Source organism: Dryas octopetala, chromosome 5 (assembly GCF_963921425.1).
Source record: "Dryas octopetala chromosome 5, drDryOcto1.1, whole genome shotgun sequence".
NCBI lineage: Eukaryota > Viridiplantae > Streptophyta > Magnoliopsida > Rosales > Rosaceae > Dryas > Dryas octopetala.
In genome coordinates this window covers 20,912,462-20,929,078 of record NC_141370.1, presented here as the reverse complement: position 1 = coordinate 20,929,078, position 16,617 = coordinate 20,912,462, and the positions used below count along the sequence as shown (strand labels likewise).

The 16,617-nt window shown below is 39.6% G+C and overlaps 3 protein-coding genes and 1 pseudogene across 3 annotated transcripts; 1 reads left to right on the top strand and 3 right to left on the bottom strand.

Annotated features, from left to right (window-relative positions):
* Positions 1–2,235: 2,235 nt before the first annotated feature.
* On the bottom strand, positions 2,236–6,761 carry LOC147285633 (nucleoporin-like protein). The gene is made up of 7 exons (XM_086245855.1): positions 6,395–6,761; positions 6,215–6,276; positions 5,808–5,969; positions 5,148–5,357; positions 4,278–4,541; positions 4,096–4,182; positions 2,236–3,458 (listed from the first exon to the last, which is right to left on the bottom strand). The coding sequence occupies exons 1-7, from the start codon at positions 6,675–6,677 to the stop codon at positions 2,475–2,477; spliced, it is 2,052 nt and encodes a 683-aa protein (XP_086101981.1). The 5' UTR covers positions 6,678–6,761; the 3' UTR covers positions 2,236–2,474.
* Positions 6,762–8,832: 2,071 nt separating this feature from the next.
* Positions 8,833–10,328, top strand: LOC147285632 (Nucleoside transporter family protein). Its single transcript, XM_086245253.1, has 2 exons — positions 8,833–9,352; positions 9,619–10,328. The coding sequence occupies exons 1-2, from the start codon at positions 8,845–8,847 to the stop codon at positions 10,314–10,316; spliced, it is 1,206 nt and encodes a 401-aa protein (XP_086101379.1). The 5' UTR covers positions 8,833–8,844; the 3' UTR covers positions 10,317–10,328.
* Positions 10,329–10,406: 78 nt separating this feature from the next.
* On the bottom strand, positions 10,407–13,187 carry LOC147285631 (phosphatidylinositol/phosphatidylcholine transfer protein SFH12 pseudogene; annotated as a pseudogene).
* Positions 13,188–13,334: 147 nt separating this feature from the next.
* On the bottom strand, positions 13,335–15,162 carry LOC147285630 (Tetratricopeptide repeat (TPR)-like superfamily protein). The gene is made up of 3 exons (XM_086243181.1): positions 14,391–15,162; positions 13,826–13,998; positions 13,335–13,694 (listed from the first exon to the last, which is right to left on the bottom strand). The coding sequence occupies exons 1-3, from the start codon at positions 15,009–15,011 to the stop codon at positions 13,538–13,540; spliced, it is 951 nt and encodes a 316-aa protein (XP_086099307.1). The 5' UTR covers positions 15,012–15,162; the 3' UTR covers positions 13,335–13,537.
* Between the last annotated feature and the right edge of the window lie 1,455 nt (positions 15,163–16,617).

Sequence of the window (16,617 nt, the reverse complement as noted above, 5' to 3'; positions counted from 1 at the left end):
CGAAATATACCACCTGATCATGAAAGTTGTTCCACCCGTACAGCACATAAAAACAATCTACCATGACTTTATACATTTCAGTTGAATTATTGAATACATTGTAATAGCTAGGGGATCGAGAAGAGAACTGAAAACGTTTTTTCTTTTTTTTCTTTTTCTCTTTCAGAAAAAGGAAAAGAAGAAATAAAGCAAATATCTAAGAAAAGCCTTTGTCTGTCCCAAGCATGCATAGAGTACTGCAATTCATAAATATGTATATATGACCACTGTGAAAAGGAATTCATGATGCATGGACCACCCATTTTGGCTCATTTCGATACCTCTAAAAAATCCCTCACATTCACAAAAGCAGCACTAAAAAGCTTTAGAGTAAAACACTTTTGCTGCATTTTAATTGGTTCAATTCAATTGCTTCCAACTTTGGTTTTTTATTAATTAAATATGTATGTGACCAAAGTAAGCTATATATGCTTGCATGGTGAAAATTCAAAATGGGTTGTGGACCATTGAAACTGGATATGTTAAGGGATGGATGATGACCCTTGAATGTCCTTCGGATCTTGAAATGGGTTGTAGTAGATTTGACAAGCTGGAAAAATTTCTTTTTTCCTTGTTTTTTGCAAAGGAAAAAAAAAATAGTACATATAAGGTGGTGGTGGTGGTGGTGGGGTGGGCAGAGTAATACGGCTGAGGCTGCTGTTGCTGCTGCTCTGACACCCTATTCTGAATTTCTGACATTTAGAATCTGAAACGTCAATTTCATGTCTGTTAAGCATTCATCTCATTTCACCTCTGACTTCCCCCCCTTCTCTCCCGCACTCCACTCGCTCACTTTGGAGTTTGGGAAGGAACGAAATTAGCTAGCTACGACTATACTGGTTTGTTTGTTTGTTTGGAATCTCTCTCTCTCTCTCTCTCTCTCTCTCTAGGAATGTTGCTGTGGTGCCCTCTGAAGGTGTTCCTAAAATACTTCAGTGCTTTGGGGACATAGATACCATATGATTATGAATTATGAAGATGATGAAGATGATGATGATCGATCACAATGTAGGGCCCACACAGAGTGACTGGCTAAGCTGAAAGAGATAGGTAAAGACTAAAGTTGTTCATTATGGAAATTGGAGCAACAACATGTGATTCCAATGGGGTGTGGCATCATGTTCTGTGTCTGGAATTGCATTTTTGATGCAAAATTCTCTCCATCTCCAATGGCCATTTGTGTGTATGGCAACAAACCATGACACGTACCTACAAGCTGCGCGCTTTACTTATCCACTCATCGATCCATTCCCAATTATATATCTTCCATATGTATATGTATATGTATACATGTGGAATGAATTATTATGATGTTGGTACATATATATAGGACCGACTGCTTCATATACCATGTTAGTGTTCAGTGATACAGTAAAAGAAATATGGATGCTCAGGTCAGGACCATTTTCAGCACATATATATTAATATATATCATCAAGGCTCAAGCTGACTTTCAACCCATCAAATTAATGGGCTTAGGTGCTGTCACCCATCCTCATCCACAACCACAACACCACTGCTCGCCCATCACCCATGTCATAGCTTTTAGCAGACACCCACCACACCATGCAAACTGAATAAGTGATTTGTGCCCCCTACTGTAATAACTTGGTGTGCAGAGACTTACATATGATGTATGCAAGTACAGTCAAAGTTATAATTAAAGAAACAAAGAATACAACATATAGAATGAGAATATATTAGTTACAAGTATATGTATTTAACATATTATTCTTAATTTTTGAACACATGCACATTTTTTATATGGTTAGTAACAAAGAATTTCCTCTTAATAATAGGGTATATATTAATGATATGAGGAGGACATCTAAGTTTCTGATAGTGCACATGCCGTGGGCCAAGACGCAGTCATAAACCGCTTAGACATGAGTTGGATATTGGGCAAACAATAATATAGTAATACATGACGGCTTAATATAAATACAAGCTAGCATTTACGGATATGGACAACTACTCAAGTAACCAAGGCCTGAACATGCATATTCACCATTCAGCACAATAATCTCCAGCCCCCACCATAATCAGGCCTTCAGCACCATTAATATTAATAGCTTCTTTGTATGCAAGCAATCTCTGACTACCCCGAATGTCGGGAGGAAAAGAAAACTTACTCCTAATTTTAATTCCAACTAGTTCCATCTGTTGTCCCAAGACAACAACAATGTTGGCCCAGTCTGATATCAAAACCAACCAATTAATTCTATAGTGTTGGGTGTATTTGTAAGTTGAAACAAAGAACAATTAGTTGCAAAAACTGAAAAACAATCACTTTCACTAAGCTACTTACCCCCTCCTCACTACTCCAAGTCCAAGTTACAATGAGGCACGGGTTAGAATACAACTTTTCACAAACTCTTGAGCAAATCTTAACACTATAAAAGAAACAAAAACATGCTATCACGTCTTGCTATTAGTTAATAGCAGATGGTATCTTTGCCTATTGAACCGAAAGACAACCTTGGCCTATCTGATCCAAAACTGAACTTAATGTCTTCAGCGTCGTTCTGAATTGCAGCACTTGTAGAAGGGAATGTAAAATCAAGGGAAGCAGACTTCTTGGATCCAAAACTGTACACTGGAACAGCATGTCCATCCTTCAGCTGTTGCTGACTGCTTGCCAACAGAGGCGGTATAATGGATGGTGTCGGTGGTTCAGAAAGCACCGCAGAAGATGTAGGAACAGGGAAAGTGAAGCCAGAGCTATGATCAGAAGAAAATTTCCATTCGGACCCGGGCTTGTCAACAGATATAGAAGGGAACACACGTTTAATCCCAACGGATTGAGATGGAGGCTTCTTTTGTTGATTTGGTACCTCTGAGCCAGCAGGAGTTTTGCTTACAGCATCAGTAGCTTTTCCAGTATTCTCCTGAGGTGGAACTTTAAACAGAGAATTCCCCTTGTCAGCATTCTCATTAGAACTTTTCTGGTAATCTTGATTTATAAGCTTACGAGAACTGAACCCTCTTTCAAGTGGTAAACTATCATATCCATTCTGGTTCACTGAAGGAACACCAGAAGACGGGGGTTTCTTCCATGCAATGGCTAGCCTCAACTCTTCTGACTTATCTTTAGGAGTGGGCGGGTTTCTATCAATGTGCTCCAAGATTGTCCTAGCAATCTGACTAGACTGTGGATGAACGCCCACTTCAAAGCTGGAAGACTTCCTATCTATCGACTGGAATTGGGAGTTGCCGCTTAACCCTCCAGATTCAAAGTTCTTCTTGACAGTAGGCAAGAAACCTTTGGTAACATTGGAATTTTCCGCCTGTGAAGGCCCAATTGGAGAGGAATGAACATAAGGAGATCCTCTAGGAGGGGTTTGTGCAACAGCTTTATGTCGTATCCTGCGAATTGGTCCCACTGAACTATAGCCACCATCTGGAGCTTCACCCCTTGGCTTCACCAATGTATTGAAACACAAAGAAATAAACAATCAAGTCGAGAACCAACAATTGACTGATAAGAATTCAATTTCTCATGCAAAATTACAAGTTGATGTTAAAATCCTAGATTCATCCTTCCCAAACAGTGTATCCAAGTATTCATTATGCATTCAATGTCATACTTATAAATGCACAAATAGACACCGTTAAGTTGGCCATTAATGTATATGCCTAATATCTGGGCTCTAAGATCTGCACATGTGCACAGTAAGTATGGAGTACAAACAGAACCAAAACTTTAAAAACATATTTTGTGATGCCAAAAACCAACTGGACTCCAGTTCCCTTGTCTATCTAACTACCTAAATCAAATTCTAAAATCTAAAAAAGTGATTCCCAAATCCTTATAATTTAACCAAGTACCAAAAAAACAGGTTGGATGAAGAGGCCAGTTCTTAAAATAAAATCTGCAACATAAGAAAGAAATCAGAAAAAAAAAAAAAATCAGAAGAGAATCCTGTCTCTCATGATTATATTATTTTCAAACCTTTTCATATATCAGAATAACCATATAGAAGCCAAGAAGCAGATATGAAAAGCATAAATAGCAAAGCATATGAATATACAATGATCACTAATGTGTAAATTTACCTGCCCATATATAGGAGTTTGCAATTGTTTCAAGTGAGTAGATGGAGTTCTTAGGGCGTTTTCTTTACCACCTTGTAACTGAGTTAACTGATGACATGCAATGAAGAAAAATTACCATCTAAAGCATGCCTACTAGAATCAGAATGTTATAACTCAAAACAGGATTGTGACATTTAACATACCTTGGACTTGGATTTTGAAAATATAGTTCTAGAATAAGGGGTTCGAGGAAAATTATGAAGGCCATATCTGCCTCTTTCAGTCTGTGGGGTTAAATAATCACGCTGATCCTGTACCATGGAACCAGGCCAGCATGCAGATGGCTTAGGGGAAGGTGGTGGAATAAATGGCTTTGATGCAAACTCATCACCATGCAATATGGCCCTTTCATCTCGCATGAATGCTCTTGCAATTTCAACAGGCGAAGCACCAACTTCATCTCGCATCTGAAAATTTTGAAACAGATAAAAGATTCATCCAAGAATATAATAAGGATGCAAGTGAACCACATATATCAAAACTCAATGTATCTTGCAAGGCACAATAAGCAAGATATTTACACCACTCAACTATTTAAGAAGTTAGATTTATATGCAAAAATATGTTGGTAACTTTTGCAAGACACTTCTTTATCTTTTTGTTTTTCAATAAGAAAGAAAAAATTATTAAATTGAAAGAAAAGGTTTATCATAACCATCACAGATAAGTAGACTCAGCACAATGAAAATAATATGGGGCAGAAAAGCTGGATTATTTAACAAGAGAAATTATAATGGATAACCACTTGAAAGGGCATGGGGGTACTCCATTGGATAATCTTTTGGCACTCCTACAATCCCATTCATCTATATTCAAAGTGTTGATTTAAATGACATAGATGAAGCAGTAACAGCTCTATTGAGCAAATACTATGGGGGCAATATTTCATGATGATATGCGAAGTCCATTTTTTCAGGGAGGATAGGAAATGCAGATCAAGTTAGAATGCTTAACAGAATTGATTGTCCCATGATATGTCATTAGAAAAGAGGCAAGTTGACAGTGACACTCACAGCTGACTGGAGAAGAGGGGTTGAGGTTCCCCAAATAGCTTTATTCAAGTCATCCTGCTTTTCTTCAGATGATGTATTGGGAACAACATGAGCAATTACAGGCACCTTGGCTTCTCCTCCAGCTGTAATGCTTTGATTTTTCTTTTCATGCTCCCCAGTTGGAAGTTCAACAGCCCTTGAATGTATAATTTCCATCAAACGATTGACTTCCTCCCTGAATAGAGATGGGGTGAGCTTAAAGAGGACAAGAAATAACTGGTAAGATAACGGATAATGATACCAGAACTGCATGCATATGTGTCTTCAAGTTAATGCATTCAAACCTGACTTTCAATTAAAGGAAATGAAAAGGAGGGCAGATACAAAGAAGAGAAACTTGAATTTCCATGTCAAATTTAATAGTGGAATCTGAAATACTGTTTTCGATATCAGAAACAGGCTTCTCAAATCTTCATTTATGCAATCTTTGTAAAGCAACTGCTTTATCCATATTAACAAGTACTCATCTGAACCAAAGCCCAACCATTTTAACTCATTATCATCTAAGTGGAAACCTATTAGTAAGTCTACGTTTTACACATAGCCATAATGATAGATGGCATAACTACAGCACACCACTTGCTATCCAAGAGAAACAGATAAGATTAACAAATGCATAACTTGCCTAGAAAACTTTTTCCCCTCCAATAGCTGCTCAATTTCAGAAAGCCCATTCACATCAGACAGGTCACCTTTCTTGTCTAGTTTGTGCCCATCAAATTTAGAACCATTTTCTGCTGCTTTGCTAGGATCTGCTATTCCAGTTATTCTGGACATCCCATTCTACAGAACAGAGAAGAACAGAATATAAGCAAATTATTCATGCTTCTTGATGGATACCACGAGCAGATAATAAGCACTGTGAATATGTATCTTATACCTATCACCGCATAAAAGAAAAGGGAAAAAAATATAATGACTATGAATTTATTGGCAAGACTGCCACTGGAAGAACAAATCATTACCAGCGTTAGACAAACATGCATAACATTTATAAGATTTTGCATTAAAATTGACAAAAGCCTCACATTTGGATCACAATTGTGCTCGTCAGCGGTAGCATTTTGAGCCGTCTCAGTGGAATGTATATCTGTTACAGAAAAACTCCAGTTCAACAGTAATCAGTGAAAGAGTGTTGCTGAATTAGAAAAGAAAAGAAAAAACCCTCTAAAACCAAAAAAACCCTGAGAGAGAGAAATGGGACTGACCTCGATGTTGGAGATTGGGCGCGGGTAGGGCTTTGGTGGAATTTGATTTGGCGAAGAAAGAGGGGAAGAGCCGAGTGGCACCTCCGGCTATGAGCCGATAAGCCGGATCAACGAGGCTCGATAACCAGCGTCGCTCTCCGCGCACGGCTAGGCTCGAAGGCGGGCGGGCGTACGGCGTCGTCGGCGGCTTACGAGACAACGGCTTCTTCAGTTTCCCTCCTGCGCCTCTCTCTCCTCCGTATAGCCCCGCCGCAGACGACGTCGTTTCGCCACCCGTCTCCATTCCTCTCTCTAAAATCTGTCTGTCCACTGAGAGTCTCTCTCCTCTACTCAGTCGCTGTGGAGCGCGCTTTTGACTACTGTTTTCCTTTTTCTCTGTAGACTGAGAAGCGGAAATTGGTTTGGTTTTTGTTCGTTTTCCCCTTTTTTTTTTGTTTTTTGTTTTTTTTGGAACTCTTCCACACAAGTGCAAGCGCACGTGCTTGGAATGACGACCAACCACGATAGAACACGTGGCTTGATCACAACACTCTAAAACTGAGGCAACGGCGTCGTTTTAATTGTTTTCTTTAATTTTTGTTAGTATAAATTATGGATGGTAAGCTCACAAAAGCAAAGTACTGTATATGGATCTCTATTATGTCATGTATAAAGTGAACATTAATTGCCAATCCACCTCATTATTTGGAAGGGCTGTAAATAAAATCAATTTCAGTCATTAAGGAGAAGCACTTGAATAAGAGGGTCTTACTATATCATCATATTAATAGATGATTAAACTTGGATTGACAATATTACAAAAAGCATTTAGGTTTAGCCTAGTGAACTTGACTCAACTAAGTTTTAACGTGTCTTTATATCTATCGAAATTTAAAAACCTCATTCAATTATAACTATGTGGTTTAGAGGTACTGATCAGTTTTTCTTTGAGGGATGAGGATGTTCTAGATTTGCTTTTTTCAAAAGAAGAAAAAGATGTGTATGTATCCTAGACGGCTAGACTCCTCGTACATTAATAAATGGAAGTAACCGTAGCAAAAAAAAAAACCCTTTTCGCAAATCTGAAGCCAGATGTCAAGAGCTTTGCTTTCAAGTGTTACATGATTAATTGGTAGTATATACCTCAATGAGTTTAGGAATTTATGGTACACCACTACACCTCCACCCACTTTATGCAAAAGATGAAGGGTGAGATGATCTTGATCAATTCAACATCTGGTCATGTCACAGGGGTGTGTGTGTGTTACCAAACAAAAAGAAGTACAACTACACAAACAAGACTGATAATGGCTGTACTATGCAACAGTAGGGCATCTTTTTCTAGACTAGCACCTAAAATAATGCATGGTTGGTGTTTATTGTACTAATTCCTCAACTGATGGAGCATGTGATGGCTGCATTCTAATGCAGACATTGATCTGGGAATAGCTGAACAGAGAAACTGGTATGGTCCAAACCTTCACTAATCACTATCATCAAATCTATAAGTTGTACAAATTAAACTCGTGGGACATACATGTTGATCTATGAGTAGTTCTGCACTTCTGCCTCTATAGCTAGTTGTACACCAGCATCAGAATATATAGCAGCAAGCAATTGATAGTGGAAATGAAAGTTGATCGTTTTCCTTCACCAATGAAAATTAAAATTCCTGACAAACAGAATCAAGTTCTTAGATGGCTAATCAAAACCAACCAATTTTGACAATTGGGTCATGCGGATAGGCCCTCTTCTTTCACTTCACAACATATTACTCTCTCTTGACACAAACCGGTTTTGCCTCTCCTCCAGTGAATTCCCCTTTAGCCTACTTTAATTAGTAAGCATTGACAAGACTCTCGCTATGGACTTTTTAAATTCTTTACACTCAACCTGTATGTGCATGATCAACAATGTCATGACTATGTTAGTGGCTTGTTACCACCAAAATAATATGGAAACCCTTCAGTATCCTCGTTTTTAATCACCCAAATATTGATGCTGAATTTCACTGATCTTGAATCTTGGGGCTGAAAATGCATGCCAGCCAGCTTATTACCCATGTGTCGGAGCATAATATGTATATATTGATGTACTTGTAAAACCACCCATCTATTGCTGTCCCTACTCAGCATAATTTTTCTACATGAATGAGACCCATCAATCAAATCCAATTGGCTCAAGCTCAAGGCTCCAGCTTAGTTGTTTCAGTGAGCTTGCCTTGTGTTGTTAAACTAGCTGATAATATGACAAAACTAAGCCAGAGCTATTGGCAAGCCTAGCCCCCAATCTAGCCAGAGCTTAATTTGATTAATTAAGCTTGGAGATTCCATTCTTGTCAAGAAAATATCACTTCACTATGTTGATCAATGATCACAAGCCGTTTAAAAGGGTGCTTTAATAAGTTCCAAGTTCCAACCAAGAGTGATAGAAAATAGCTAGAAGCCTAGAGCTCATCAAGAATTCTTAAAATGGAAGGTGGTGTAAAGGGTCTGCAGGAATGTCAAACTGAGCCAAGAGATGTTTACAAGATTGCTTATATCATTCATTTCTTGTTGGGAGCAGGCAATTTGCTTCCTTGGAATGCATTCATCACAGCTGTTGATTACTTTGGCTATCTCTATCCAACCAAGCATGTTGAGAAGGTCTTCTCTGTAGCTTACATGAGTTCTTCAGTGCTAGCTCTGGTTGTAATGATGACCTGGGGTGGCTGGTTTGAGAAGATGAGTCCTAGACTGAGACTCAACTTGGGATTTTCTATGTTTATTCTCTCTTTAATGGTGGCTCCTATTATAGACTGGGCCTGGTACAGTACAACTGAGCCAAATGGGAGAGCCAATGCCCCTTATGCTGTGACAGTCACATCAGTAGTAGTATGTGGCTTAGCTGATGGCTTGGTAGGAGGAAGCTTGATGGGAACCACTGGGAAGCTTCCAAAAAATTACATGCAAGCTGTTTTTGCTGGAACTGCTTCTTCAGGTACCATCTAAATTAACACCTTCCTGCTTTGCCTTTTCAATTCAACAAACTGAATATTTAATTTGGAAGCTTTAATTTACCTACCAATAATAGAAGTGTATATACTATTTACATAGATGCAACATAAAAGCATGCTATAGAAAAAACTATGGATCCACATTGGAATAAATTATATATATAGGAATTAGATTGGGTTTAAATTAGATTTCTTATGGCAAGCAAGTATTTATGCTTTTACCCTGATCATATCCAGTGCTTGTTGGCAGGTGTTATGATTTCTCTCCTGAGAATTTCAACCAAGGCAATGCTTCCACAGACCCCGAAAGGTCTTCGAACAAGCTCCCACTTCTATTTTATTGTCAGCATCATGATCCTCCTATGCTGCGTCTTTTGTTGCAACTTGTTATACAGATTAACAGTCATGCAGGAACATTGTAGACTTATTCAAGATGAAGTATCCTTTTGCTCAAGGCCCAAGTTTTGGGCTGTGGCACGAAAAGTTCCAGGGCCAGCTTTTGGGATTTTCATAATCTATACAGTGACTCTGTCCATTTTCCCAGGATTTATAGCTGAAAATCTGGAATCCAAGCTTCTTCAAGATTGGTATCCTATCTTGCTGATCACAGTGTACAATGTTGCAGATTTAGTAGGAAAGTCTTTGACTGCCCTATATCTTCTGAAGAGTATTAAAAAGGCAACATGGGCATGCATTTCCAGACTCCTATTTTATCCAATCTTCACTGCTTGCCTCCATGGACCACTATGGCTGAAAACTGAAATTCCAATGGTCTTTCTCACATTTATGCTTGGACTGACCAATGGGTATCTGACAAGTGTCATCATGATGGTAGTTCCAAAAGTTGTACCAGTTTCAGACGCAGAGCTATCAGCAATTGTAATGGTTGTGTTCCTTGGAGTTGGGTTGGTTTGTGGTTCAGTTCTCGGCTGGTTCTGGATTTTATGAGCCTTACTATTAGTTTACTTCATTCTGTATTCCATTTTAAGAAATGGCTCTGTCAATGTAAGCCTATTAAACAATCATTGAGTTAGAAGATTAATCAGAGAAAAGTTGTCTTAATGTTGAGCAATCAATCTGGCACTCTTGTCTGCCTCTTTCCATGATTTATTTACTTGTTTCAAATGAAGTAAGAGAATGACCATAAACTCAGAATCGGAACAACTAAAAGGGAAGGTTGAGAACAAAGGCCTAAATTGTCAAAATCGAACATGCAGATAAAGTCATAAAACATGCCAACTAAGTAGGCTAAGTATTGTCACAACCTCCCAGGCTTCCAGTATTCATTTCTTTTGCCCCAACTCAATAACAAACGTGTGCAGGGGACAATACGAACAACTCTTTTAGCCATAGACACATTGCACATGCTTAACTTTCTAAAGAGGGATCTAGCCTACTGCACTTTTTCCCATCTTTGGTCCATACAAGCTTCCATCTTTATCATTTCGTACCAAAAGCATTGGAATAATCTGTCTTAAATGTTATTGCTCAGTCATAAATAAGTTCCATCTATGAAGGTCAATTTATATACATTTAGTAAATGAAAAAAATAGTACAATAAGTAAGGATGCATTTGGGTGGCTTTGGAGGAACCAAAAATCAACTCAGTGTAGTATCATAAGCATCTTGGGAGTCCCATGCCATTTCTCCCTTCACCAGGCGAAGAGTTTCTTCTTCTTCTTCTTCTTCTTGTCAAGATATGCCATAAGCTCCGCTTGTCCGGAGATTGAATCCTCCAGAGCCTTCTTTGTTGCCATAAGCTCTTGCTCCAAGGCATCAACCCGGCCCAAAGCAGCATTCAGAATTTCCTCCTTCTCCAGTGGCATTGTAGCTGGTTTCATGCTCAAAACACTCACTCTCTCTTCCAAGTCAGCCATGCGTTTCATGGCAGACTTGAAATCTGCACCAGACATTGCAGGCTTGGAAGGCACCTGGCTTTTCAATTCTGTGTCATCACAGTTAACAGCGCTGGAGTAGAAGGTGGAATCAGTGAGCTTCTTCGGCATGTTACCAACCCCCATAACAAACCCCATAACACCAGACAAAACCCGAGAGCTTAACCCTTGAGGAACTTTGTCACAATTCTCGTTCTCCACCACCATTTGCTTAGTCTCGTCCACAGTTTTATCAACCATCGGGCCATAGTCCTCGTACTTGTAAGATCCTTGGCAATTTTTGGTTATGGATATGGGAGAAGGTTGTGGGTGCTTAACATGCTCCTCCATTGGAAGTTCAGGAGAGCTGAGAGGTTGCATGTCATCTACATCTGAATTAGCTTTGTCACATCCCTTCTCTTCAGTGACTTGAGTTCCAGAAATTTTTGAACAATTGTGATCACCATTTTGGACCATCTTGATTATCTCTGGGTCCTTCCAAGGTCCCTTATCAGAACGCATACATCCTCCTTGATCAGCACAAGTACATGTACCTCCCAAAAACTCCGGCAATTCACTAGCATCAATAATTTCAAGCAAATTGCTCTGGTACTTATTCCCAAGTACGTGAATCTTCGCCGTGGTCTTGGGATCAAGGAACGACTTAACAGTGCTCCACAACATTCTAAAACCAGAACCGGCATTGATAATAAACATGCGATTCAGGGTCTCAGGATAATTGTCACCATCAATCTTCTGAAGGCGAGTGATAAGCTCCCTGGCAGCTTTGTTGAAATTCTTGAGTCCCACTCCTTGCACATCAAGAATAGTTGTACTTTGATCAATGTGCTTCTTTGCTGCAATTGAACAAGCTGGGAACTTAACATCAAACGTTCTCTCAAATTCCTGAACATGGTATTTCACATAGCGGTCCAAGGTTGTGACTTGCATAAGCTTTGTGGGATCTACTTTGCCTAGTCTCTCAATGTACACAGGTCTTCCATCTTTGTCCACTCCATGGTGCCCTTGGGGGTAGTATTCCAGGACTTCATTGATTTCATTGAATTCGAAGTCTTTCGTAACTGTGTCAGCACCGAATTCCTTCCTCCACTTGAGCATGTCACCCCACATTTGCTTTGTTTTCTCGATATCAAATTTCCTGGCCTTCAAGAATCTAAGCATTGTATGATAATCGTCGTGCCGGGAAGGAAGAAGCTCCTCCAATATAAGTGCCTGGCGCAAGGCGTCAACAGCCCGCGCCTCCTCAGAGTTGTGCACATCCTCGATTTCAAGAGGCACGACTTTATTGCTTTTTCTACCCCTCGTCAAGGAATGTCTGAACTTGGCAGAGGCATTGGTTGCTTTCTTCTTCAAAGAAGCAGATACCACTTTTGGGGATAGAGGTGCAGACATGGCTTGTTTGAGAGACTACTTCTGGTTAACACAAGAGGTGGGTTGGGGGAAGCGAGACAATTAATGGGTATAAATAATCATACAAGGGTTTGGTCCGTTTGGACATGGTTAGAAAATGTGGGAAAGACAGCGAGGTAGTAGATGGAATTAGAGTGCATTTTGTAGGTTTGGATTCAGAGCTTGACCAAGTCTCAACTCTTAACCCTCAACAACTCAACGGTTTGCTCATTTTGCTATGTGTTGTTATTAACGAACGTTGTTTAAACGGACTTGGCTTCTCTCCGCGTCATTTTCAGTTCAAAAGTTTTATCTTTCTAATGGCAAGCATTATTTAGCAGTTGGTTTTGCTGAAGATTTTAGAGGGATTGGGGTTGATCTTGGTCACTTTCGTCACTTTCTCTAGTTCCCTTTTCCTCTTTCTCCGAATCTCTCTTCAGAGGCATTTACACTTTTACAGGCACACACATAAAAAGGCTTTATGTCTCTCCCAATTCTGCCAGATCTCTGCTACTCAAGCAATCCAAAGAAATCTCAATTCCAGATTTCTTCTTGGTTATACCGTTTTGTTTTGTGACACAATTTTTTTATTTATCACATTACATTTCATTTCTTCTTTTCTTTTTTTATCACAGTTCATTTCTTTCTTATTTTTAGCAGCATAGGTTTGAGAGAGAGGGTGTACTGTCAAAGAATCCATTTCATTTCTTATTTTTATCACATTTCTTTTACAAGATATGACTAGGAAAGAACATGAAAACAATTCGAGCTGTCAGTTACAACTCATAATCTCAGCACTGCTGGGGCTGGTGCCAAAGGATGGCTAGATAGAAAGGTTAAGAAATATATAGATATGAACAAAAGATGAGGACTCTTGGCATATATCTAAGCAGCAGCAGCTAAAGGAGGGTACGAAGGAGGAGTTCCAATAAACAAATTGGGAGCTGATGTTGCTCTGTTGCTCTCTTCTTTAACCTCTTCCTCATCATTGTCTTCTTCCTCAGAATCCCAAAGAAATTGAGCATACGATGCCATAACATAACTGCACCCATCAAAACCATAAAACCAAATAAGGGACGGGACCAGAAATATCATTGTTACTTCAATTACTACTAGTCTACTAAGCTAAGTGGTACAAGTAGCATATATATGAAGATGATCTTGGGTCCTTACCAATCATCAGGGGCAGCTTTAATAGCTTGATCAAAGTAAGATTCAGCTCTAGGGGCATCCTTATGAATCTGCCATATCAAATCCGCATACATTGAAAGAACAATTCCATCATTTGGGTTCGCCAAAATTGCTCTCCCACAGTACTCTTCCGCTTTTTCAAAATCCCCACGAACCTGTAATTTTTCAGGTAACAACACATAATTAGCATCATCAAAGTGATTCGCACATAGCTATTGAATAGTGACACGAAAAATCCTTTGGCAATATGCATGTGTTTCTTTTTCTTTTTCCAAACAAAGCGTTTGGTTTTCTGTAATGAAAATACTTTTTTTTCAAGAATCAGAGACAAAATACAATTGAAAATATTGTAGAAAGCCATTGGTAATCAAAGTAATTTGGAGCTGAGGAAACCAACCCACCAACGAAATTAGACATAAGTCACATAACCCAACATGCAAAACACAGAATCTACCTAAACAAATTCAGTAAAAATCAAATATTTTTCAATAAAAGTTGAAGCTTTTTTCTTTAAAAAAAAAAAAAAAAAAAGCTTTAGAATTTATACCTCCTTGAGAAACTTGGCATAATTGCTAAGAATGAGCGGATCTCCCGGATTGGCATTGAGCATTTTCTTATAATACGTATCAGTGCTACCATTCCCAGGGTTCGAATCCCAAAATCCAGAGCTCCCATCATCTCTACCGTCCGATCCACCACCACCACCCCCTCCGCCATTGCCACCACAGATCTTGCCACCGCCTCCACCAGCCTCACCCCCAACCAAAACGCTCAACAACCCATTACTCTGCCTCGCCCCAACCTCAACCCCCTCCAACTCTACCAATCCCAACGACGCCGTTGCCCTAAACCCAGACCCAAAACCCACTTCTCTCTCCTCCTCCTCCTCTTCTCTCTCCTCGAACCCATTCAAGGTCTTGGAAAAAGGCTTTCTTTTGGGCACCGCGAGATCCCTAAGTTCCGACTCGGAGACCGCCCGCGTCAACTTCCTCGTCGGGTCTTCGATCGGCGACAACAAAAGAGGAGACCACGAGGCCGAGAGGGAAACGGAGCGGGTTTTGGCGTTCTGGGGCACCATTTCGATTTCCGGGGACGAGTCTTTGGATGGGGAGTGGGGTGGTAGCCATGAGTTTAGAATTGGCGATGACGAGCTTCTTACTAGAAGCATTTCTTGGCCTGAGAAACCCCTGATCTCAGACTCCTCTAAAACCCTACTATATGACACAGAGAGAGAGAGAGAGAGATAGAGAGATAGAGATAGAGAGAGAGGTTATGAAGAAGAATTTGAGTTTCAGCTCGTGCAGCTGAGAATGGAAGAAGAAGGAAGTAATGAGGAATATATTATATAGAGGAGGGAGGAGAGAGTGTACAGATCAGATCTCAGCCGTTGATTTTACGTGCCCTTATATTAGTTGACACTTGACAGTTGAGCTCTCTCTAGGGACGTGTTTGGCACTTGGCGCTGTTGTGGTCTTGTGTGTGCTTAATAGCAAAAGCCCAAAAAGGCTTCTGCTTTTTAGGCTTTTGTTTGTTTGGTTAGACTCGGCGTGAGAACAGTTCAACACATCCTACACACGTGTGGTTTGCTCCTTCCCTCTCCTCTAATGAAAAAAGCTTGTAAAATAAGGAAAAGGAAAAGTCCCATTTGGTTTGCACCTCACATTGCTACATTTTATCAAGCTTAATTATAGAGACAAATTGCTAAAACCAGTGGGCACAAAAATTAGGAAACCCTTTTGGTAGGAAAAATAAAATTGGTTCCCTTTTTTTCATTTTGTTCATCACAACCACAAGTTGTATTGTCATTTAAAGAAAGCATAAAAATAAGAAATTTGTAATAATAGTGTCTCCAACACTTTTCTCAAATTAATTCATTAAATGCCAAAAGTGACTTATCAATATCTGACTTACTATAACTAAATAAAATTTCGAAAGACTTTACATATAAATAATAAATGAAAATATCGTTTTAATTAGAGTTATAAATTTTGTGATATATTTTGGTGTTTTTCAATATTATTACTCTTCTACACGACATAATGTGCTTAAAAATTTGGGGTTGGCTAATCACATTTACATTGTGATGGTAAAAATGACAACTATGAACGAATCATTTTAATATAAAAGACTGCAATCCTCTTTTAATTATAAGTACCTACATTTTGGAGGGTTGGACCAAATTTCACCAAAAAATGTGTTTTTCCTAGAAGCACATTGCTGTCAAACACGTCCTACCAAATCGAAGTTGGCTTGTCCGTATCTACGCGGGACGGAAGGTAGTACCCGATTACCCGGTTAACATGACAATCCACTTAAAAAGAGCTGGGACCCACTTAAAAGGTAATGCCGTCCGATTCAACATTTGATGGATTTCAACGGCTAAGATTAACTCTCGTAGCGTGAGCCCTTCCCCCCAACCGAAACAACTGGCATTTCATTTCTTGGCGCGAGTGACATGATTTTTCCGCGGCACTGGGTTGATCCCCAAAAGCCCTCGAGTCCAATTAAATTCACGAATTTGCCACTGGGAGGACTAGTGGCTCGCCTTTCATGGTGGAGCCCATGGGCCCATGGCTGGATTCAACGGCGAGTCTGTGCCGTAAGGTCGTGACCATTACGTCATGGGCTGGATACTCTTGGTTCAGCTCCCCCGCAAGTCTTTTTTGTCACAAAGTAAATCAACTTGCTTCATCAAGGGTAAATTTGTCATTTGAAGCCGCCAAGATATTTGTTTTTTACCCTCCTATTTATTCTTTCGTCGTTTTCTGTTTTGA

Coding starts and splice junctions, on each gene's coding strand:
- LOC147285633 (XM_086245855.1), bottom strand. CDS start 6,677: ATGGAGACGGGTGGCGAAACGACGTCGTCTGCGGCGGGGCTATACGGA. Junction 5,358..5,807: donor GGAAAAAGTTTTCTAGGCAA/GTTATGCATTTG, acceptor CTATTCAGGGAG/GAAGTCAATCGTTTGATGGA. Junction 4,183..4,277: donor TTTCAAAATCCAAGTCCAAG/GTATGTTAAATG, acceptor GCATGTCATCAG/TTAACTCAGTTACAAGGTGG.
- LOC147285632 (XM_086245253.1), top strand. CDS start 8,845: ATGGAAGGTGGTGTAAAGGGTCTGCAGGAATGTCAAACTGAGCCAAGA. Junction 9,353..9,618: donor TGCTGGAACTGCTTCTTCAG/GTACCATCTAAA, acceptor GCTTGTTGGCAG/GTGTTATGATTTCTCTCCTG.
- LOC147285630 (XM_086243181.1), bottom strand. CDS start 15,011: ATGCTTCTAGTAAGAAGCTCGTCATCGCCAATTCTAAACTCATGGCTA. Junction 13,999..14,390: donor ATGCCAAGTTTCTCAAGGAG/GTATAAATTCTA, acceptor GAAAAATTACAG/GTTCGTGGGGATTTTGAAAA. Junction 13,695..13,825: donor AAAGCTGCCCCTGATGATTG/GTAAGGACCCAA, acceptor TGATGGGTGCAG/TTATGTTATGGCATCGTATG.